General features: G+C 34.2%; 3 protein-coding genes across 5 annotated transcripts in view; 2 read left to right on the forward strand and 1 right to left on the reverse strand.

The window, feature by feature from the left end:
* Positions 1-3,916, forward strand: part of LOC128223771 (uncharacterized) — an 89,180-nt gene extending 85,264 nt beyond the window's left edge. For all 3 annotated transcript variants that reach the window (XM_052933142.1, XM_052933143.1, XM_052933144.1), the window contains exon 64: positions 808-3,916. In XM_052933142.1, the coding sequence (XP_052789102.1) occupies positions 808-867 (60 nt within the window). In that variant the 3' untranslated portion in view covers positions 868-3,916. The remainder of the gene's footprint in view (positions 1-807) is intronic.
* A 3,874-nt stretch (positions 3,917-7,790) lies between these two features.
* Positions 7,791-13,582, forward strand: LOC128223104 (transient receptor potential cation channel subfamily V member 5-like). Its single transcript, XM_052932360.1, has 4 exons — positions 7,791-8,770; positions 9,161-9,248; positions 9,496-9,715; positions 10,205-13,582. Exons 1-4 carry the CDS (start codon positions 8,182-8,184, stop codon positions 11,876-11,878), a joined length of 2,571 nt encoding a protein of 856 aa, XP_052788320.1. The 5' UTR covers positions 7,791-8,181; the 3' UTR covers positions 11,879-13,582.
* Positions 13,583-15,209: 1,627 nt separating this feature from the next.
* LOC128224072 (surfeit locus protein 4-like) lies at positions 15,210-22,754 on the reverse strand. Its single transcript, XM_052933711.1, has 4 exons — positions 22,446-22,754; positions 20,483-20,746; positions 20,177-20,220; positions 15,210-19,886 (listed from the first exon to the last, which is right to left on the reverse strand). Exons 1-4 carry the CDS (start codon positions 22,494-22,496, stop codon positions 19,433-19,435), a joined length of 813 nt encoding a protein of 270 aa, XP_052789671.1. The 5' UTR covers positions 22,497-22,754; the 3' UTR covers positions 15,210-19,432.
* Between the last annotated feature and the right edge of the window lie 3,218 nt (positions 22,755-25,972).

The following is a 25,972-nucleotide window of genomic DNA, read 5'->3' on the forward strand; positions in this document are numbered from 1 at the left end:
ACAAACTTGACATGGAAGTTTGGCCTGACCAGTAGGTGACCCGTATTGACTTAAGGAGTCATCGGGTCAAAGGTCAAGTTTACAGTGAGCTTGAATGCAAAAAATGTTTTGATTGATAATTCGATAATGCCTGTACCCATGGCCCTCGAACTTGACTTGGAGTTGCATCTGACCTGTAGATGACCCCTTATCATTTTAGGGGTCATCGGGTTAAAGGCCATGATCACAGTGACCTTGAACGAAAAAAGCTTGTCTGTGTGATAACTTGTCAATGCCTGCACCCATGGCCCTCAAACTTGACATTTAGGTTTTTGGTGACCAGCTGATGACTCCTATGGATTTTGAGGTCATAGAGTCAAAGGTCATTATCATAACACACTCTATCCTCACACTTTGAATGGTCCTAATCTTAAAACTGCCTCAATGGCATCCAATGTCAGTGACAAATCAGCTGTCATTTCAGTCCATGCATATTTCATTCAGTTGTCCATATAATCCTGACAACATGGCGCTCAAGGGGGCATAATGTTTGACAAACATCTCTATTTTATAATAGTTTTGTAAGCCCAAAAAAATCGACCATTTAACTGGAGGCTTTGTAATGTAGCAATGTTTGACTTTAGCAGTCCATTTTACATTTTTGGTGAGGTCCGGACTGGCCAAAAGTTTGATATGGACAGCTGATGTCATAAAACTGGATTTTTATCAAAATACAGTGATATTGACTTTATACATACAAAGAAGGGAGATATTTATGAAAGGTATAATATTACAATATAGTATTAGTATTAATTCTCTTTTTTGCAGATCCATGGAAAACCCAACCCAGCCTATGAAAATCAAGGATATGATAAAGCAGCCTTTTGAAGCGTGGACGTTTGGAAAAAATAGTACATTATGCTCCAAAGTAGAGAGGTGTTAAACATTCCAAACATTATGCATTCATGTATCTACATATCGAACTTGGACATCCATGGATTATTCCCTCTTTCAAAGAGGTTTTTTTTTCAGGTTTTCTTTTAAACCAAAAGTATGCACCTTTACTTCAAATTAATTCCATAATAATAACAAGGGATTCAATATTGTCAAAAATTGATCGAGATCCTCAATCGATTGCGTAATCATGGAATCGATTATTGCTATATTCCATTATAATAACTAGAGATTCAATGTTGTCAAAAATCGATTGTTTATGAGTGAGATCCTAAATCGATTGCGTAATCATGGAATCGATTATTGCTATATTCCATAATAATAACTAGAGATTCAAGGTTGTCAAAAATCAATTGTTTATGAGTGAGATCCTAAATCGATTGCGTAATCATGGAATCGATTATTGCTATATTCCATTATAATAACTAGAGATTCAATGTTGTCAAAAATCGATTGTTTATGAGTGAGATCCTAAATCGATTGCGTAATCATGGAGTCGATTATTGCTATATGGATGTATTCTCTAAAAAAAGAATTTTGTATTCAGCTTAGAAAGGTTTATCATCAAATAATTACTCCTATTAAATAACAAATATAAATCATCCATTTGATTAAATGCAGCTTGTTATTCTTTTATACCCTTAAAGTTTTCGATTTCATAATCAAAATTTTAATATCATGGCTGGACCGATTATTTATATATGATCATTTATTACAGTACTTTAGAACTTTCAAGAATGCGTTGACTCAGAGGTTATAATTCATTGAATTATTTACTAATAGATTCTAACTTCTAACTCATTTAAAAACAATTGAGAAAGTGTTATGTTTTTATACAAATTGTTTCTACATCATGTGCAATGAAATATTTGTTTACATTTTTACTGTATACATAGTTTACCAGCAAAAACTTACACTTACAAAACAATTGAAATATTTTCTTTTATATTATGTGAATATACTTGTATGAAAATATAATGTGGATTTTCGAAGGGATGTATGTGTTGATTTTCATACAAACGCATTATGTATATTTTTAGAGGAATGTGCTACCTTATGTTCAGACCAGGAATTTGTGTTATCAGACTTTATTTCAGAAACTATGCACACTTTGATCCATTTTGTGTGATTATCTTACATTAGAAAGGAAAACATTCACTGTTACATATCACTTTACATTAATGATTAACTAATTTCTGTTTTTGTGACTGTAATAGTAAATATAAAAAATACTCATTTATCACACTGTTTCAATTGTTTGAAGGAAATGCGTTTTTTAAAGTGACACTCTTATTCAAAAATCAATACATACCCATGTTTAACAAACATAGATTTTGAGTGATAAGCCTTTTTAACAACTTACTAAATAATGCATTTGTGGAAAATATTTGTTACACTGATAACACGATTGTAACCGTGTATTTAATAGCTGAACACTTAAAAAAATTAAATGTGGGGAGTGCTAAAAGATTTACTATGATCTGCTATTGTCCCATGATATAGAAATACCATGTTTTCTGCACCTTTCTTTCAAAATAAACTCATTATACTTCATAAGAACCATTTAAAAAATATTTATTCATCCTTTTTTGGTATATTAAAACAATTGTAATAATTGTTGTAAATCTTATTTGGGAGTAAGAGTGCATCTTTCAAAAGAAATTATTTTACACAGGTCTATGTTTCTATTGTTTTGTCAAATTTGAAATCCATTCTTATATTTTTGAATTCATGCAATCAGTGATTGAATTATTTTTTTATTTACAAAACTTTATCAGGTATGCAAATGAATTATAATTATGTGCTTCCAAAAGTTAAATGTATCAAAAATTATGTGACTGTAAAGTTAGTGATGAATACAGTATTTTAAATGTTTATGTAAAACCAATGTTTAAATCTAGCTATTTCTGTCGCTATTAAGTTCCTGTAAAGTAAAAGTGTTAAGGTTTTACAAAACTAAAAAAGAAAAAAAGAAAATTAAAGATTGGACTGCATTAATTAAATGTGTCTTTGTAAAATAGCCTTATACAATTATACAATTTTGCATAACAGTATACAATTTCAATGAATAAACAACAATGTATTACTCGATAATTTCCAGCTTTACTTTACATGGTGTAGTTTATAATATATTTTCTGGGTAGAATCAAGTACAGAGGAGGTATTTAACACCTTAAGTCATTTGCTAACTTAAGTCATTTTCCTTATATAGTTAAGTAACTATGACTATGAAAAAATAAGAAATAGGCTTAAGTTAAGAAATGATATAAGATGTTTAATGAATACCACTCCAGGCCCCTATATCTCGAAAATACTTAAATCAAATCTCAATCTCAGTCTTAACCCATTTTACAACATAGACTCTGAAATTTTATTAAAAATATATATTTTTTCAAACCTTTTAAAAGTGCATTCTATAATATAATATGTTGATTAAAACCATTGATAATGATTCCAAGAGAAAAATATTCTTTAGCCAAAAATGTGTTTTAGTACAATTCGTTGTTTTTTAACAATAACTCAAGTATTATTTATGCCCTAAAATTAATTTCTTTGCAATATCGACAAAATCTTTTTATCAGCACATATTCTATGAGAAAATACTTTTTAAGTATAAAAACATGCAATATTCTAAATTATACAATGTTTTATGAGGGAAGATGAGTTCGAGGGTTAAATGCGAAAAGGTCCTAAGTGACATTAAATAAAGAATTAGATAGAACCTTTTTGCTTTCACCCCTCGAGTTGAGACTGAAATTTGACTCAGTATTTTTTGTGATATTGGGGCCTGGTGTACATGTATTGTTATGTTCTGTTCTGTAATCATTGGGTAAAATGTAGATGTTATTAAGATAGTTAGCTGAGTTAAGTGTATCATAGTTATTATGTTTAATCTTGTTATATTATACACATCCGCATCTCCACATTTGTTTAATGACCTTTTCTTTACATAATATTTACAATAAAATTCTTAAAACAAAAATTCTTGTATTTTTCAATTTGCAATGATCCAGTTTGAAACATTGGATATGAACAGGCTTATAACAATTCATTACCTAGTTAACATCTAAATTCTAGTATGAATAAATGTTACTGCCAGGGGCGGGTCCAGGAATTGAATCTAGAAGGGGGCATAAATTAAGGGCACAACCTTTTGACATTCGCCCATCCCTCAGAAAAGAAATGTATAAACATGTAGAAAAAAATGTTGGTAGGGGGCCTGTTTTTCCCCGATTTTTTTTTAAAAATTTCTAAATCGAGATGATGTTTTTTTTAGCTTAATTATGCCCCCCTTCGAAGAACAGGGGTATATTGCTTTGCAAAGGTATGTCGGTATGTCAGTCGGTCGGTTGGTCAGTCCGTCGGTAGACCAAAGCTTGTCCGAGTAATAACTCAACAAATCCTGGACGTATGGTCATTAAACTTGACTTGGAGGTTGGGCCTGACCAGTAGATGACCCCTATTGATTTTGGAGGTCATTGGGCCAAAGGTCAAGGTCACAGTGACCTTGAATGGTAAAAGGTTGTTCAAGTGTTACTCAACAATGCCTGCACCCACGGCCCTCAATCTTGACTTGGAGGTTGGGCCTGACCAGTAGATGACCCTTATTGAGTTTGGGGGTCATTGGGCCAAAGGTCAAGGTCACAGTGACCTTGAATGGTAAAAGGTTGTTTGAGTGATAACGCGACTCTGCCTGCACCCATGGCCCTCAAACTTGACTTGGAGGTTGGGCCTGACCAGTAGATGACCCCTATTGATTTTAGGGCTCATCGGGCCAAAAGTCAAGGTCACATGTACCTTGAATGGTAAAAGGTTGTCCGAGTGATAACTCGACAATTCCTGCACCCATGGCCCTCAAACTTGACTTGGAGGTTGGGCCTGACCAGTAGCTGACCCCTATTGTTTTGGGGGGTCATCGGGCCAAAGGTCAAGGTCACAGTGACCTTGAATGGTAAAAGGTTGTCTGAGTAATAACTCAACAATGCCTGCAACCATTGCCATCAGACTTGCCTCAGAGGTTGGGCCTGACCAGTAGATCGTCCCTATTGATTTTAGGGGTCATTGGGCCAAAGGTCAAGGTCACAGTGACTATGAAGATAAAAGGTTGTCAGAGTGATAACTCAACAATGCCTGCACCCATGGCCCTCAAACTTGACTTGGAGGTTGGGCCTGACCAGTAGATGACCCCTATTGATTTGAGGGGGTCAAGGTCACAGTGACCTTGAAAGCAAACTTGACAATTCCTGGACCTATTGTCATCAAACTTGACATGAAGGTAGGGCCTGACCAGTAGATGACCCCTCATGACTTTGGGGGTCATCGGGCTAAGGTCAAGGTCACAGTAACCTTTAACACAAAAAAGTTAACCATTCTTCTCCCAGTGATATCTCAACAATGCCTGAACCTATGATCATCAAACTTGACATGGAAGTTGGGCCTGACCAGGAGATGACACTTATTGATTTTTGGAGTCATTGGCTCAAAGGTCAAGTTCACAGAGACCTTGAATGCGAAAATGTTTCAAATGATAATTTTACATGGCCCTCAAACTAGACTTGGTGTTGTGTCACCTGTAGATGACCCCTTATGATTTTAGGGGTCATCGGGTCAAAGGTCAAGGTTACAGTGACCTTGAACGAAAAAAGCTTGTCTGTGTGATTTCTTGTCAATGCCTGCGCCCATGGCCCTCGAACTTGCCTTTTGATTTTTGGTGACCACCTGATGACTCCTATGGATTTTGAGGTCATAGAGTCAAAGGTCATGGTCATAACACACTCTATCCTCAAACTTTGAATGGTCATAATCTTACAACTGCCTCAACGGCATCCAATGTCAGTGACAAATCAGGTGTCATTTCGGTCCATGCATATTTTATTCAATTGTCCATATAATCCTGACAACATGGCGCTCAGGGGGGCATAATGTTTGACATACATCTCTTGTTCATTACTTTTTTTCTCTGATATTGACATAAAAAGTAAACTTGGACGATTAAGGGTGTGAGTGTGTGCTGGGGGTGCCTACCCTTTGATCTGCTAGTGAATGCCTTAGACTCAGTTATACTAAAAGAGTCGAATTACTTAAAATGGATTGAAAAGGCGCTATTAGAATCAGAAACTTTTTTTTCAAATTTGTTTTAAAATTAACAAAAATCATAACATTAATATTTAAAATAATAATTAAAAGAACTTCATTCTCTATTCTATGTTTAAGTTAAAGAAAAAATACCACATGATTTCATTATATCTGGGACCAATAACAATCCTACTCTTAGACGATATACACCTGAATCAGTCTTTCGAAAATTGAAAGAGAGATATAACACAATAACATGTTTTTCACATTGTTTGATCCAATATGTGACAGGGAAGCAGTTTTCACATTAAAAAAATAAAATAAATTAATAAAAATTCTGAGAGATAGGTGAAGTGAATCTAATGAGAGGATCATCAATATTGTGAGGCCTTACTTGTAAAAAAATGCAAAGGGTTATCTTTAAGCCCGTCAATAATGATCGATCAAAGAAGAAACAGGTTTTGGCTGGACATGCTTTTAGTTGATAATTACAGAATATTACAATAGTTCTGACGTTTTTCCTCTAAATTTTATCATATGTACGTTATAGTTTTTGTATTCTTTTAAAATTGTTTTGTTTAACAACAATCTAAATTATTACGACATGTACCTGCGTGTTGGCGCGAGTTTCTCAATATTTCCCCTCCACACACACACACACTTGAATTAGCCGCTTAATAAAACCAAATAATGACTAATGACTTAAGGGGAACTTTGGCGGTCGTTTGTGCCTAAAAAAGCTTTCCAAATGATTAAATTGGACTCTCAGTGCAATTCCATTTGCGAGACACTTTAGTATATGGTTTAAGACCATGTTTCCAATGCAGATGATTTCGTTTAATCTTTCTTGAAAAAAGAACATACGGTAAACATCATAAAAAAATCAACAACAGAAAACAGTAACTGTGATTGTCATCAGTACGAAATTATCTATAGAATAAGTCATTCGATAATAACAGGTTTTTAACCTCATTTATTTAACACATAAATTGCAATGTAACTATCATACACAGAGGTTAGTTAGTACATTTACCCCCACCCATCCCACCCCTACCATACTGAATTCCCCCTAATTTTCTACCCAAATCCTGCGTACCAGTACGCTATTTTGAGAGTACTTAATTGTACCCGAAAATGCCGATTTCCCAGTTCCCATTAACCGCTTACCACACAAGTACTCAATCGTTACAACTTGGCCATCTCCGGCATGCTTCGAGGTAGTTTCAAATCTTTTGGAGAATGGCCAAGTTGCTCCGATTGCCAAGTACTCTACAAAACGTCCCTAAATACCGCGTACTCAAAGGGGTTCAGGCCCCACCCTCATCCTAAGACAATCTTTCAGAATGAATCGCATCTTCTGGAGTTTCTTTAAAAACCGTTATTTTCATGCTTACAAATATTTCGTTCTGTTGAATGCCAGTACTTTTAAACTATAGATTTTCTTCAGATATAAAAAATAGGTTACAAATATATTTTCTCCAGATATAAAAAATAATTCTCTAATGACACTTAATTTTAAAGAAAATGGCAGGAGTTCATTCCCTTCTCACCACTGGAGATACATGCAGGCCGTCGACTTACCAACATAATGATAGGTCTGACAGTCTATTAATTTCATGAATGTCCTTAATTTTAGTCATTGGCTATTGTAATTCAATACCAACGAAATACCATTGTGCGTTACTTTCTATGTAAATGTTTGCATTAAAACAATAGAATGCGTCATACTCGACTTAAAACTAATTAAACATTACTGTTTTAAACGCTACACACCCGTCTGACATGGAGATAAGAGAAAGTCTTTGGAGTTGTTTTCAAACAAAAACAGCAATAAGTTATCTGATTAGGTATATGTTCAGCTTACAGGATACTGTTATGAAGAATAGCTATAGATTATCGTGATTTAGATGGTGCTTATTTATACGTATACACATCTATTTATTCAATTTAGTTGTATGTATTATGGCTTTCAAATGATGCACATTATATACAAGTTTCTGAATACCTACATCCGATGGTTTAATATTTTCCACATGAGCTGTTAATGTAAGAGTTTGAAACGTTAAATTGTAATCATTATGGAATATTAAACCATGACAAATGTCAAATAAAAAAAAACACATATAAGGAACATCTTAACCGAGGATTATTTCTGAAATTGGAATTGGAGATATGAATATGAATGGACATGCAAACGCTTTTGAAGAAATGATGGATGAGACTTTACCAGACGACGATGACACGATCATCACTGACACACCAGTAGAAACGTTCAAACAACCACTTGATATTGGCGATCCTTACGCCATTGTGAAAGACATTGCTCGCTGTCCTCAAAGAGCTAAGAAAAGATTTAACACATTCAAGAAAATCTTATTTGAAATAGGGCATGAAAAGTTGATTGAGGACTCGGAGAAAGAAAACAGAAAGGGTGAAACTATCCTGCACACTGTCATAAAAACGTTCGATTTTAAGAACGATGTCGAGAAGAAAGTTGCTCTGATTCTGATAGAAAAATTCCCAAAGTTGCTTCTTCAGGATAGATCGAATTCAGAATATGCTGGGCAGACCCCTCTACACATGGCGGTATGCAAGGGGAATGTTTGGCTGGTTGGAATCATGATGAACCAGTTGTCCAAGAAGGAATACGAGACATGGAAAGTGACGTTACTGAAGGGGCGAGCCTATGGCGACATCTTCAGAAGCACGGTCATGATGGGGGAGCTGCCACTGACAATAGCCGCATTAACATTCGACAAAGGTTTGTAGCCAGTAGCTAAAGCTAACCGAAAACACACAATAGAAACCTATATAAATGCATTTATCCAGCTTGGTAAACACTTAACGAACTTGCGTGTATACTTAGATGAAAATGGCATATGATTTGATTATATTATTTATTTTTGTTTTAAACTCTGAATAAGTGAGCCTAGATTAACTGCAAGATATTTTTACGTAACATACATTAATTAGCAGACCATAGCAGTACCTTATCGCACACTGAAAGATTTATATGCGGAAGAATGATTAAAATGAAATTAGAATGATTGAAATTAGAATGATTTATAAATAGTTGAAGTATATCGGCATTTTGTACATTAGAATTTATAATTAATAACGATGTACAATAAACACCCGATTGTTTTTTCAGGAATGTTTGATCTGCTCTTGAATGAGGGTGCTGAAATTGACGCCAGAAATGGCAGACAGGGCGATAACGTGTGTCACTCACTGATAAGGTACGTCGCCTTAACTTATCAAAATGTATTCTTTACTGTTGACTTCATGCTGATAGCATATTTGTTTTTGTTTATGTTCTAACTTAGTTTATGCTACAGTTTTAGCCGCGGGTATCAATATTTCACTTTGGAAGATGTAAATGTATTCAATAATACGCATTTTGATACTATTGAAAAGCTAAATGTTTTCGTTGCATGTACAATGTATACGTAAAAGGTATAACAAATTGGCATGTTTTCTTCCCAGGTACGGATACTTGTATCCAGACAAACTGGACGATGTCGTAGAGATGTGCCGCAAAATAACAGAGGACACCACACCGTTCGACAACAGCGAGAGAGCAGTGCGCGGCCGAAAATTACGCAAGAAAATATGGCTGATGGAAAACAACGATGGGTTAAATCCCCTGCAGCTTGCAACTACACATGGTTTACACCAAGTGTTCTGTCTTGTTATGGACCTTGAGGTAATGACCCGATCAGTTTATATCTAACTAGCTCGGTGTGGTTTAAGGCGGGCATGCCCAGGGGTTTAGATAAGCCTGAAGTCTTGCGGAATCATCTTCGCATCTTCGTCGGAGTTTTTTTCTGCATCTGATTCTAGTTTGTTAAATCCAGCTTAGTTTTCTCGGTGGCGGTTTCTGCTGGCCTTGTAGATGTAATGGCCTGTTGGGAGCCATTTACTGTTAATGGTCCGCTTAAATGTTCACTTCAATTTTACTGCCGATGAGGAAATATTAACATATTCATAATAAGCATACATGTATTACAATTGTTGTATAAAACTACTGTCAACATTTATACTACATGTACACGGAGATATATGTGCGCAGCAGTAAAGAAAGAACAAATTTAATACATATACAATGTATTCAATAAGAATATAACAGTAACGGTTATGATGGGGTCAGATACGGTTTAAATACTCATATAAGTTTAGTATCTTTACATTGCAGGCTTACTGCAGCGAGAACTGCCAGGACGGTCTCTTTGACATCAAGGTCTACGACGTCACCGAAATCGACGCAATATCCTCGATGCCTAAAGACGAACTTGTAGGGGTGGATACAAGCATGAACACGATTTTAACACCCGAAAACCTCTCAAGAAGAAAACTGTCAGAAAAAGCCGCTCCATTCAAGAAATCGATCCTCATGATCCTGATGCAACTTGACCCTTCGGTTGCTTTCCACTTCATCATGTTTCCGCCTATAAGACGAATTATCAACCAAAAATGGAGGGCATATAGGAAGTTCTTTTTCCCACTATGGCTGTTTCACTTTGCCTTCATGTGCATCTTGACCTGGTACGCAGTTGAGGGTTCACAGCAGTCATACAACGATGCGAATGGAACCGGGTTCGACCGTGCCGCTAAACCAAGCTTCAAGAGACCAATTCCAAAAGATGGTTTTATCACGTCGTATTCGATCATAGCTGCGGTGGTTGGGACGCTATACCTTGCCCAAGACATTCTTCGGATCGCAAAGGGCAAGATGCCCTGGAACTCGTCCATGTTTTGGAATCCATACAGCAATGGTTGGTTTCGAGTGCTCTTCATAGTATTCCCTCTTTGTCTAATCGTCGATCTCTTCCCTGCCATTTGGAGCGACCGATATGAACATTATTGTCTAATCTTTGCAACACTGATTGGCTGGTTTTTGGTCGTATTTTTCTTGCGCGCCATTCGCCCCTTCAGCTTCTTCACGGTCCTTATGCAGAAGGTGTTGATCGGGGATGTGTTTCGGTTCTCAGTTATTCTTGCTCTTGAAATTTTAGCCTTTTCCACTGCAATGTACATGTCACTGCAGGGATCAGACGCGATACTTGACGGGGAGTACCAAGATTTCGGTCGTATTATCCTCTCCATGTTCAAGTTGATGGTTGGCTTAGGGGACGTCGCGAACGTCTACCAAGCGCGACATCCTTTTATTTGCATCTTGATATTTGCTGGGTTCATTATAATGACAACGCTGTTGATGGTCAACGCTTTGATTGCAATGATGGGGCGCACGTGTGTTGAACTGATTGAAGATGTGGGGAATGTTAGATCACATGATCGCCATTGCAAACTTCAAAGGCTCTCTGTTATTTTGTTCATGGAAAGTATTCTTCCTAATTCTTGGATCCACAAAATCGGAGTTAAGGACCGCGTCCACCGTTACAGCAACGTGGCAGATCGAAGGAAAAAGGTCCAAAGGTATAAGCTTGAAATACGATCAGTCCTAAACGATGACGAGGATGACGACAATGAAGAACCAGCTGAGTCCTCGGCGGGATTTAGAAGCCTCGTTATCAAAGCGTTAAAGAGCAAGTCAGATGAAAAACCAACACGACCACTATCGGGAATTAGCGATAAACTAAGGAACTTATTCAAAAAGGCTTCACGAAAGAGCAGGCAAGACCCACGGGACGTTGCTGAAGATGTGCAGCCAAATCATTTCCAAGTCCAGCCTCCTGTCACTCAAGTGTTTGGTATGAATCCCAGTGCGGCGGAGTTTGGTTTTAACGAGGGGTACAGTGCCCCAGGCCATGGGACTATTGATATCTACCATATAAATAACTGTAGAAATTGCTCTGTAAGCGACATTGCCGACGAAATCCACATAACAAATATTCCACAAGAAAGATGAGAGTGATATGTAAATGTATGCGTTGTGTTTCAACATCGTACTAGTACATTATGTTAATGAGTGTGCGTTTAATTGGTTTTTGCTGTTCAGATTAGAAAAAATATAGAAAAGGTCACTATCTATGTAAATTTGCCTGTCATCTATGTAAACCTACCTGTCAATCTATGTGAATTTGCCTGTCACAGATTATATGTGATTATGCCAGTGAATTTGCCTGTCAATCTATGTGAATTTGAAGGTTAATCTATGTGAATTTGCCTATCAATCTATGTGAATTTGAAGGTTAATCTATGTTAATTTGCCTGTCAATCTATATGAATTTGCCTCAATCTATGTGAATTTGCCTGTCAATCTATGTAGTTTGCCTGTCAATCTATGTGAATTTGCCTCAGTCTATGTGAATATGCCTGTCAATATTTATGTGAATTTGTCTATCATAAATATGAAAAAAGCCTTTCACAATTACACACTATAATAGCATATGTTAATTTAACCAAGAACATTATTTAATCATTTTCATGTATAGTTCTACTCAGTTGAAAAACCCCAATAACTGAATAAATAATAAACAAGATTTAATACAATTATTAAAACGGTGACAATCGGAGACAATCAATATAAGCTCAAAAGTAAACAATACTGACCACTAATATACATGTAGAATTAATAGTTTTATGGTAAGTTCTGGGGCCATTGAAAGGCATAACCAAGATACAAGGTACAATAATCTTTTTTCAAAGTCGGGTATTTGACAACAGAAAACGTTAGCTCAATGAGCTATTTTCAGAAAATAGCTATTTCAATTAATGCAGATTTGTTGTTTATTTCATATTATATAATGGCTAAGACAGGCTTAATAAATCAGAAGGCTATTTCATTCAAAACCGGCCCTTATAAGATAACTACAATATTCAACGGTATATTATTAAATACAGGCATAAGGTTGTTTTGATAGGCCGTATTCGTAAAGCTTATGAAGTCATTTTCTTACTTAAGTCGATTTCTTAAAAAAAATCATAGTCATATTAAAAGAACGTTTTTTTTCAACATTAAAGTTTGTTTTTTTCAATAAAGGTCAATGAAAAAAATATTTAGAAATTCATAAGTTGCTACGTATATGTCAAAGAAATACATAAATTAGGAAAGTGACTTAAGCATATAGGTTAATTAAACTAAATTTTAACATATTAAAGCTTAACTTTGGGAATATTGTACACCGCAATATATACAGATTCATATAGATAGTGACCGAGGTCTTCACAAGGATTATAATGATTTCAGAAAAAAATAATACATATGCAGCAACCATTTAATTTTGCGCCAAAATATGAGAATCTTTTCATTCAGATGTGCGTATACCTATTAAGACCCTCCGATCAATGAACAACCGACACCATGGGACCGACTGTTCAAAACATTGCTTAAGATAAAAACACTGTTAACAGCATCGTTGTTAAAATTAAAAGGTGAAATATTTTATGATTGATGTGCTCATGAATATGTTTGAAAAAACATTTGTCAAAAATCTTGTTACAAATACTGTAGATAACAAGAGTATCCATGGAAATTCCAGTACATCACGATGAATTTAACAATGATGTTTACTTTAACCAAGTTCTGGACAACTGGCCAATTAATTTGTAAGATAAAGAATTTGAGGTATTGACTTCAAACTTTATATTCAGATAAATCTTATTGTTGAGATGTCCACGGCACTGGAACCAAAACAATACTGGGTGCAGTATTTTTTTAGGTTATTGCCATTTATTAAATTTCATACATTTTTGTTCTCCTCCGCACAACTTGAAAAGTTTTGCGATATCGATTTCAAACTTCTTATACAGATATATCACATTCAGAAGAAATGCAGTGAACAGAAACCATAACTCCGAAACGGTATGTATTGAGTAACATGTATAGCCATTTGTTAATTTTCAATGTTATCCCTTTTCGTAAGGCGAAGTTGATACTGTTTTTATTCCGCGGGGGATACTTCTCTTGATGTACGAAAGGGGAAAGACACATGATTGTCCCCAAATCGGCACATACATAATCACAAAACAAGCCTAGAATTGTCAAAACGAACTAGTATGGGGCTAATAAAACATCATTTTAAATGTTTAAAAGAATATTTGCCCAAAACGAACTAGTATGGGGCTAATAAAACATCATTTTAAATGTTTAAAAGAATATTTGGTCTCAGTCGAGATTATCCGTTTAAAAATAGCGAATAATGGTTTACCAGTTGTAAATATTTAGCACGTGAAAGTCACGCGATAAGGACAGATACATATACCAGTGTGTGTATACCACATGATAAATTGCGTCATAAATGCTACGTCGGAAGGCAATATTTAGCTTAAAATGAAGACTTGACTTTCAACAAAGATAACTTGACTATTTTTTCACCATTTTAAATGAAACAAAGCGCAGTCTACGCCGCTTACGGGGCCCCGCCTTTGGTCTTTTACCAAAGGTCGATTGAGAGTTTGGTTTCTTAAAACACTTCGACAAACCTTTTCACAATTCGGCCGTCTGACGTAGTACTGTCAAAGCATTATTTTGGAAACAGGTTTGTCGAAGTGTTTGAGGAAACTAATCACCTTATCAAACTTCGGTAATAAAACGAAGGCGGGGCCCTTTAAGTGGCATAGACTGCCCTTTGTTTTATTTAAAATAGTGCAGTAAAAGAAAAGTTATCTTTGATTTAAGTCTTTATTTTAAGTAAAATGTTGCCTTCCGACGTAGCATATATGACGTAATTTATCACGTGGTATACACACACTGTATACAGCCGGTATAATTAAATATTTGAATAGGAAAAATTGAAAGCAATGCGATACATCAGTATATACGATATAAATTTTATATAAGGTTTTGAAAAATTCCTTTTTTTTCGCGCACTTATATCATCTGGTGTCTAGTCCCTTAAATGATTGCTGGATCCTTCACTAAGTTGACCTCTTTTTCATAAGGCCTAATTTAAGTCTTCTATAAGTGACCCCCCCCCCCAAAAAAAAAAAAAAACAACAACAACAAAAAAAAACTGTATAGTACACAACCTCTGTTTATTGATCTTAATCTCCTTGCCTTGATCCTTCTTATCAGATCTCCGATCAGAGTATCCTCCTGAGCAGTTTTAGAAGTTTTATTGTAGAAATGGACCCTAAATGGCCCTGAGCCAATAAACACAGGAAATTGGCCCCTACTGTGACACCAGTGCAATTAGCAAAAGATGCAAAGCAGGGAATTATCATGCCAAACATTCCTTAAACTAGGCCTTTAAGAAGAAATCACTCCTATACTAGCAAAACTTCAACAAAAAGACATATTCAGTATGTACTTTATTTGGATTTTAAGCTTACATCAAACACATGCAATATTATTATTTTACATCACTGATGACAACATGCAGCCTCATTAACACTTTAAAATTAACATACATTGAATACATCAAAATATTTCATACACTTAAAATTTCTGTTCAAATCATACAAGGCTGATCTTCAACACGTACAGTGAAATAAACACTTGTGTGGAAAATATGTTTATAATTTATATATAATTCTAATGACGAGAAACTATGTATAGTTTATGTCAATAAATACTCAGGAGTTGGCCACTCATCAAACATCTTAAGTCATTTTTTAGCTTAAGTCGATTTCCTAAATGTTTGAAGTCATATGAAAAGAAAAGTATAAGTGATTATAACGTGAAAGTTGAATAAATATGCAATATTACATACGTATATTCAATAAAATCAATGAATAATAGAATAGTTCAGATATTATGAGGCTATTATATAAATAACAAGTCAGACACTTATCTTAAAAAATGACTTAAGTTAGGAAGTTACTTAAATGTTTTATGAATTCCAGCTCTGTTCGGTATTCATGGATACTATAAACAAGACATAGTTGTCTCATACATGGAAATGGATATAAAACCAAGGAAAGCTCATATATTGTCGATTATAAATCAATGTGTTTAAGAATATCGAGTTTTTGTCTTTCTTATAAATAAAACAAACTTTTTACAAAGCTGGACTAGAAATTGAACAATATAATGATCATACAAGAGCGTTGGGGAGCAAACACCAAATGCTCTCACTCATCCATTATTGTATTATACAAGGGACATAACTTAATAATAATTCAAGTCAGAGTTATTTCCCTTTCCCTGACAAATTGTTTCTGGGAGCGTTTTGATACCATGGATATTTTTAAACTATGGTCAAAGTTTAAAGAAAATACACGGCAACGATGACAACACCAAGGCAATCAAAATAACACATTTTTTTCTTTTATCAAAAAAGATAAGCAAAAAAAAAAAAAATTCAAAAAAATGAAATGTACATTCAAACAAATTTCTTTCATTCCAGAAATAATTTCTGCCCAATTGATATAAAAAGGTTATGCTGAAAAATTACACAAACTATTGATGTTAAAAAGACCAAAGAAATGTCTCAAATATGAATATAATATTTTTTCTCAAGTGTTTCTTGTTGTACAAAATGCTCAAAATTTGCAATTTCAATCAGTTTTTGGCATGAAATTAAACTTTAAACTTTATAATTGTACATGTATTTCTAAAGAAATGCCCAAATCCATAATCAAGAAACCATCACCATTCATTAAGTATACAAGCTTGTAAACAAATAATATCAACAAATCGAAAACTACTGTTAAAATATTATTGATTATTTACAAAATCGTATATAGTATAAAATATCTTTCTGTTAGTTCTCTTTAAATTTATTTATGTTATTAAAACATTCATTGCAGAATTCAAGCTGCTTTTATGAGATACCCCCAAAAAATGGAGGAATTAACAAAGAATAGGTTTAGTATGTCACACAAATTTGGTCAAGTGGAGATTTTCACATTTTTCTTACAACACAATCATGTATTCATTCAACCACATTTATACCATTTCAGAAAGATATGAATCACATTACCAGGAATTATAAAATGGAAATATTGAATGTAAGACTGAATGAATTCTAACATTTTAAAGGGTGGTTACGAAACAGTTCTTGTACACTCAAGATCTCCTTTTGTGTGTTCAGGAATGAAAAAACAACAAACACCATAATCCTAAAAAATTAGTGAAGTATGAGAAATTCAGGCCCAAAGAAGTGTTAAGTGGCTTATATAATACTCCATTTTGTAACTCTTTCCAAAGTCATACATATCATATCTAGGCATTTCATACTATTTTTTATTGCATTTTTCCAGAAAAACACCACAACATAGCACCGGGGATAATATTGTCCTTCAGGAATGAGTATTTGGAACAGAGTTCAAACCTTACAGCTTGTTAGAACCTGTGTATTATCATTACATATTATAGATATGAGTCATATGGCATATAGATCTCTCTGTAGTTACACTTGAATTATTTAAAGCTCTACAATGTAATTGATCAGTCAGCTAATAGGCTGAAACCATTTCAGAGATGGGTTTTGGAGGCACTTTGGGTCCCCAATGGAGGTCATAGGGGTTGAAATCACATCCCTGACCTTCTGAAAAACTGTTATGTCCCATGACTTAACAAAATTAATCTTATGTTATTTAACTAACTTAACACAAATCATACCCATCTGGACAATATGATATTGAAATCCAAACAAATACATGAACAAGAACCATCTCCAAACCACCCTTTGAACCTAATAATATTTATTAAAACAGTAATGATATGACATAATAATAATAGCACCTTCATCATTGTAAATGAAATGTGCAGGCTAAATAACACATGAAATCAATAAAAAATAGTTTTTCTTTGAAGAATATACTTAAGGACAAAAGTTTTACACAGATTTTCATTATAATAATTGTTGGTACCAATCAACATCAAATCATTAGGGTTGATTAATCCCTGGCCCTCTCAAATAAGGCAATTCAACAGTTGGAGTCACAGCTGTATAAGTATCAAAGACCTTGAATGTCCACTTACATGACCTAACATGTTTATGACATTATGACAATATGGCAAGTTGGGAAATGCTTGATGGATAGATGTCAAAACCGTGGCCATTAGACCATGCGCAAAGCAATTCGAACAAATTGAGCAAAATTGTGTTATAAATCGTAAACTTATGATGCGAATACTTTTAAATGTTATTTACCAGGTAAACATGGGAATAGACATCTCCTTTTTAAATAATAATGTAACTATGGCGCACATTCAGATTTTCAATTGTTTTGCAGTGGTCGAAATTAACAAGCCCAGCACTGGTAAAATGTCTTTCGGGCTTACTCAAATTCTGAATTTTATATAGCAGGGCTTGTTAAAAAAATTCTTATCCAAGCAATAGTATAAGAATTCGGGCTTGTTCATCCAAAAGTCTGATTTTGATGACTGGTTTTGGACATGGTCTTGAAAATATCAATAAAACCATTATGTCCCACCAAAAAACTACGCAAGGTTTTTTACCTCTTGTTTTTCATTGTTCTAAAGAAACAGCATCATAATTATCAGCACAACTTGTAACATTGTAACCATAAATTCTCATGAATTAAACAAACCGTGCCAAACTTTTGTCCTTAAGTATACATAACACAGATTGTAAGGAAGAGAAAAACAAACAGAACTTGAACTTAGGTGCAAACTATTATTCAATAAAAGATTTTCTTTAGATCACAAGAAAACACACTGTATGGCTTGAATCAAGAGATGTTCTGTTAAGCCTTGGATAACTACATGGATATGATATCTAACGTTCATTTTCTTCTAATAAAGCACTTTAAAGAGAGCACTTCCCAATCACTTTGTTTTCTTTGGCACAAACAATAACTTGAAAAAAATGAGATGTCTTAAAAACTATTCCTAACATTACAAATCAAGCTAAGATAAACAGATAATGATAGCCACTATTCTGGTACATTTTGTATATTGAAACACAACAAACTACAGGTACACAATAAAACAACTGCAAAAGCATTTATCCATGCATGCTTGAATCACTTATTTAAATGAACATAATTATTTCAATGAAGTAATTCTTGTAACGAACTAGAGAAACAAAAGTGAACAACATTATGATATAGTAAGAAAATAATAAGATGAACAATTAATGCAGATAAATCATAAGAAAACAAATCTGAATTCTGTAGTTATGTTCTTGTATATTACAATGTAACATAAATGTAATGAACTTATTATGTCACAAATTCTACAGCAGCGGATGCCCAAAAGAGGGCTCTTAAATTACTAGACTTCTTTTCTTAAACATATCAAAATCATCCAAGGTTCAGCTAACTATCATTCAACATTGTAAAATAAAATTTTAATTAGAAAGAATATATGTGAAAGAAAAACTGTCAAAATGCTAAGTCTTATCTAATTGCACATGAGTCCTTGTACATGATGGATGTAGAAACTACTATTTGGTAGAACGTTATAAACTGAAGCACTGCACTTTACTCAATCTTTAATAACTGTTAAAATACTACATTGTAGGTAGATTGATTGTTAAACAGTTTATACAATAACACTATTACCACTCACATGTAAGACAACTCTCAAAATGTGTCCAACTCTTTCGCGTTACCATTTTTTCTTGTGCTCATCCATGCTTACACCCCCTGGGCCAAAAGCCACGACCAATAAAAGTCCGCCTATTACCGACAGCGTTTGAAAGAAGTCATACTTAAGGAAGTCTCTCATTGGCTTATAGGATGGGATATTCCAGAAAGCATTGAAGTATAAATTAAGACATGTAAGCCAGACGACCAACACAAGAGCGGACAACTTTGTTTTGTAGCCCACTGCGATAAGGATTATCAAAGCGGTTCCCACTAGGTTCTGAGTGATTTGCAAAAAGTCTGCCTCAAATCTCAGAAGGGTAAGGAACATCAGCACGAGGAGAATTCTTCCACTAAGCTGCATGTATTGTTTTGGGTTGTTTTCACCGAGGGAGGGAAGACCCGCAAACAGGCTACGGCCCTCAGCCTTGTTTTCTGCTAAAAGGAGTAACACACCTCCTGCTAAGGCAAGGTTTCTGTAATAAAAGGCAAATACTTCAAATCATTAATAACCTAAGTAAGAGTGAAAATGTTTTAAATTTAGCTTTAAAAACAATTGTAGTTGTGTTTACTAGTCTAGCAAAAGAGTTATGATAAATAGTATGCAATATTATCTATTATAAAGTGAAACATTTTATTATGCATGCTTGGCTTTGTAAAACAGAACTTCGTATAATTTCATTTCTTTATGGAGCCAGTTTTTAAGAGTTATTTCTATATTTATCCTATACCCTTTTTATATTTTCGTTTAAAACAATGTTATTACCTCAGGAGGAATTTCAAATCCCAAAGAATACTGTAAGCAATGGTCTGAAAAGAAGAAGCAATTAATTAAAATCAATGCAAGGATAAGTTTATCATGTAACATTCTGTCTGTGTTGAATCAATCAAGAGCCAAGAGCGTCCATAGTTGCAACATGTCTTACACAAGAAAGTTTTTTTGGAACTAAAAGTTGTGCATCAATAATTTACAGATTTAAACATGTAAACCCATAAATCTTTATTTGTTTAACATATTTATAATTACTTAAATTTTAATCAAGCTGAAACAAAAATATTTGCTTGGATATACCTGTAGCCCAATAATGAAGAACAGAATTCCACACCCGATGGCCACTTTCTGTCGGCTAAGGATCATAATGCATCCTCCCAACTGACCTATCAGGTTCACAATTACAAACACCGTCCCTAGGAAGTAGCCACACCCCCAGGAAATGTTCATGTAATCTCTCTGCTCTCCCCACTGACTCCACATGCGGATGCCATCTTCCAGAAAAGTGCTGATGAGACAGAACCTCGCCACATGAGGTAGAAAATGTTTTGAATGCCTCAACACCTAAAATAAATATTTTCAGAACATAAAAATAATATTTTAACAATCACAGTGGTATATGACCCATAACTAAAATGGAGAAGATTGAAACCCATCACAGATACAGCCAAAGACTTGCTGACCATATTTAAAGAGGGTACCGAATGTTTCGTCACCTTACCAATTTGTCTACCTTATTTTATAGTTCAAAATGGGTAGATGTTTCGTCAACATATGTTTACAGTTTGTCAACCTTTTTATAAGTAGCAATTAATGCAACTATTGTCCAATTTAGTAGGTGTGAGCAAACACCAATTTAGGAAGAACGGAATAATTTAGTAGACCATTTTATTGAATATTTTACCTTTTGATGTGTATGTTGACAAGCGGAGTGTGAGAAATCGTTTATTACTCAAAACCGTGGTTTCGCATATTTTTTATTAAAAATAGCATTGTTAATAAATGAAGAAATATTGGAGTTTAAAACTACTTAATAAATATAAACAGTATAGCATGTACATTATTTACACAATAATCATAAAAGTCATATTTACGTGACATTAATAAACACAATATTTGATACATCATGACTGTGCCTAAAATAGCATTGTTAATAAATGAAGAAATCTTGGTGTTTAAAACTATTTAATAAATATAAACGGTATCGCGTATATATTTTTAACTCAACAATCCAAAATTTTAACCGTTATTTATGTGACATTAATAAACACAATATTTGAGTCTGATTATAAATTTCATGGACATATATATATTATATATGACAAAGTCAATAATGAAAAATAAATGCGCACGAGTTAGATTCTGATTTGAATTCTGACATATTGGCATCCATCACTTAGATGGCAAACTGATAGAAACGTACAAACACATGCTGACACGTGCAGTTAATTGGGTCATCAAATGTTTCAGCTAATTGGTTTCGCATAAATGTGTGAAAAAGTTCTAAACAATTAAGTTGATGAAACTGTTAATAGGTGTGCTAAAACAACTTGGCAATTTACTATATAGAACAAGTGTGATGAACTGAAGAGTAGACAAAACCTCCGTAATTCTTTAAAGACAATACAGAAAAGATGGGCTGATCTGATATATACTATAATTCAAGAGATGCCTGCAAGCATGTAGTTTGTCCTTTAATACATTCAGGTAGTTACTAGTCACTATTAGTATATCATTCTAAAAATCTCTAAGTCTGTAAGACGATCTACTTCAACTGGGGAGGGGTCATTCTGTGATCTGTCTGTTGAGCCAATTGGGTGAAGCTATGTGCTCTTGTTGTGGTGGCTATGTCTGGTTTGAACCCAATGCACAATGATCATTTCTCGTGTTTATTTTATTCTTTAGCAGTTTCAGCCTAACAATGTTCAGATTTGTTAAGTTTCACTGCAGTTTAATATTACAGGGAACATATGGACAGTGGCAGTATATTTATCAAATGATGTGTAAGCAATGAAATGTAGTAGCTATGAATGTCTAAAGTAAGGAAACATGCCATTCCATTCCTCTACACCCGTAAAAAGCATATTGTCGAGCCTGGTTGCAACACATTTATTGGCATTAATAACATTATGTTTCCTAAAATTCAAGTCACTGTTGGTCAACTAGAATTTGACCGGTTTCTGTCAAAATAAAATCAGTGCAAGATCGAATTCCGAGTCCATTCTAACACAAACAAAAGTGTCGAAATATGGGGATATGTTACCTGGTCAGCAACGTCTTCAGCCTTGTCCATCAATTCATTCTGTTTTGCCATGTCGGCTACTTTTCCGTGTATTCTCACGGCTCAAGTAGCCACGTACAAATTCTACCGGAACCGGATGTTGTTGTGTCCTTCGCTATTAGATTTTACTCCTACTAGATAAAGGATGAAACGTTTTATGATTTTTCTAATTGTTTAAGCACTAGCGGCAGCACATTCAACTCAAAGCAATGAAATTTATTTAATTTAAGAATGTTAGTATAGTTTTCATTCACTTTATCGATAAGAAGGATAATAAATACAAAATTACTGGTGTAGCATTGCTTTTGGTAAAACTCGTTGCAATATTGTTAGACAAATCGGCACTTAACGAATTCGGTCAATCTAAATTATTTTGGCTACCTTTAACGCAGTGACCTCCCCAGTCTGGTCCAACTTTTAAGAACGAGTCACCAGTACCTGACGATGCAACATCTGCTTTTTCAGTGGCATGTGTCCAACCACTGTTGTCCAACCAGTCACCTAGGGTTCTTAATCACTTTACCTGTCTTCTCCATGAGTTTCAGGCGGCTACCAGACAAATCGGCCCCTTACCAAATCGGCCCCTAGCTCAAACGGTTACCTTTTCGGCCCCTTACCAAATCGTCCCCGTCCCGTAGACGTTTCGGCCCCTGATCACCGAGACGTTTCGGCCCTTATTATTTTTTTTTATTATTCCTAAATATAAGTAAAACATGTAATTTCATTTGCTATTTTTATAGACAAAGCTATATACATGCATACAAAGGTATAGATTAAAATAGATTTAAAGAAAATATCTGTACACTTGAAAACATATTTTTATTTTATTTCTAAATATAAGTAAGAAACTTTTAATTTAATTGTTTTTTATTTTAAAAGACAAAGCTATATACATGCATACAAAGGTATAGATAAAATAGATTTAAAGAAAATATCTGTACACTTGAAAACATATTTTTATTTTATTTCTAAATTTAAGTAAGAAACTTGTAATTTCATTTTTTTTATTTTAATAGACAAAGCTATATACATGCATACAATAGGTATAGATAAAAATAGAGTTTAAGAAAATATCTGTACACTTGAAAACATGTAAGGATTTATTCACGAGATAATTTTATAAAACGAAATAGATTTGAAGAAGAAATGTTTAAACTTCATTTTTTTTCAAATAATCTTTAAATATTATACATAATTATGTTGCTAATGTTATGTATAATGACATGTCCATTGTCTAACATCAGTCTTGACCAAACACCTATCGCCCGCCGTAGATGGCACCAACATTTTTCAGGAACTCCTCGCAGGTCACCTTATGCGAATCGTATGAGTCCCACTCATCCATGATCCTGGCGTTGATGTCTCTGTAACACTCTCGACATAAGTTATACATTTTATGAAATTCAGTTATTTATATTCAAATCAGGCAAGGATGAAAATAACTATTATTAATCTTATATTGAATACGTATGCAAAACCATACTGGCTTAAACGGTGTTTTTAGACAGACGGTCTTATGGCGAATTGTCACATTCCACAAAGGTATCAGGTGTTGAAATTGTGACACTTTGTCTTTACAAGCTTATAAATACGTCTACTAGGTTTGTTCCGACTTTCCCAACCGCTTATTCTCACACTTAAAGATTAACACCAATTATCTCTTCGCACCTCAAACAGAATATTATTTCACTTTTTTATTATGGATATATTGTTTTACTCTTTTTAAAATGCATATTTATTGTAGAATATCTGTAGAACTATCAAGTTGTCACTTGTTTGCAATTCATATCTATAAAACAAACATTATTTCCTAATTATGTATAGATAAAACACTAATTGTGAAAAAAATAATATTCTGGAGCAATAGTATACCACATAGATAACAAATTAATGGCTGAAACGTAAAGGCATTTTTAAAAACGCAACACGTTTAAAACAAATGGTACCCAATTTTAGAAACGATAATAAATATATTTACGTTGCTTATATTACTCAAATCTTCTTTAATCAACTGTAAATAACATTAACAAATTAAAGACAATTATTCATTCACACTCATTTGAATGTCTTTTTCACACCCACAACACTAACAGTTTGCCTTGCAAAAAAGAACGCATGGTTCAAAGACAAATTTTCTTTGAAGTCTTTAATGGTCAATTAATAATTAACAGTTATAACAAATAAACTTTCTTAGATTTTCTAACATTTTATATTAAAAATCAGGGTTAATAATTATTTAGATTTTAATTATATTTTTTATATCAGTCATATGAATGTTTTTCATGCTTTTTGTCTATTTGTAAATTTAAAGATTTTATTTACAACTTATTTACAGATCTCATTTACATTTATAAGACGACCTACAATGTTTTTCTTTATACTCAAGATAAAAAATAAAATAAAATTAAGGGGCCGAAATGTCTCTGTTGAAAATCACGAAGGGGCCGAAACGTCTCGAGTCATTTTAATTAAGGGGACGAAATGGCAGGGCCGAAACGTCTTAGGGGCCGATTTGGTAAGGGGCCGATTTGTCTTGCTCCCTTTCAGGCCAACTCAACTTCACTAGTTTTGTTGTTGCAAATAAGGGCTGGTCACATTCGATGACAGATGTTTGACTGGGATTGAGATGTTGTATGCTGGCCGAAACAACATTTATCGCATGCTTGTTTATGGCTGGTGACTTGGCTTTTCCTTAAAAGTGGCAATAGTGCCTGGAACTGTCGCATTCCCTGCATGCTGGTCAAGGTTGGCATGATACGCTGACCATGACATCGGCAAATTTTACATCTCCTCAGTTATAACTTAAAGGCAGATACAAACATGTCCAACCACATAAAATAGATTAATTACAAAATATTCAAAAACTGGAGCGGAGGATTTAAACAAAAGAAATATTTCTAATAGTTTTTTATGCTAGTAAACAAGTATGTTGTATGCGTTCATTTTATAAATAAGTAGGTGTTCTATTTTTCTATATCATGACTGTTATCATATCTGGGTAAAAGGAATGTACGTATAAAATTCATTCTTACTGAAACTTCTATGGCTTCTGGAATTATCTTTGTCAAAACCATCAATGGTACTTCCGGACAAGGTATGGCCGGTTTTGTATTTGTACAGCATACTGGATTCACACATCGGTATTTCACGGGTAACTGTTGGACAGAACTGGAGTTCGATTACCCCTCAATGGTTGGAACACGTTGATCAATTCCATCTGATAATGTATGGCGCTGTTGAAACAATGAGCTTGCAATTGTGTAGAACTAGGGTTGTGATCTTTGTTTTCCACAGCTCCACATGTGAATAATCCCAGCTTCATCTTTTGAGGACACACAGCATTTTGGCTTTCAAGCACTTTTATAGCATTGTTCCCTAGTGCAGTGGATAGCTCAAGTACCCTGTTATTGGACATCGAAAGCCCCATTTATCCAGAAGGCCCCTCTTTCTAGTTTCAGCATGTAATCCAACGTACATTGGAAGAGGACATTCCCTACTTTATGAATGAA

The sequence above is a fragment of the Mya arenaria genome, chromosome 17 (genome assembly GCF_026914265.1).
Source record: "Mya arenaria isolate MELC-2E11 chromosome 17, ASM2691426v1".
Taxonomy (NCBI): Eukaryota; Metazoa; Mollusca; class Bivalvia; order Myida; family Myidae; genus Mya; species Mya arenaria.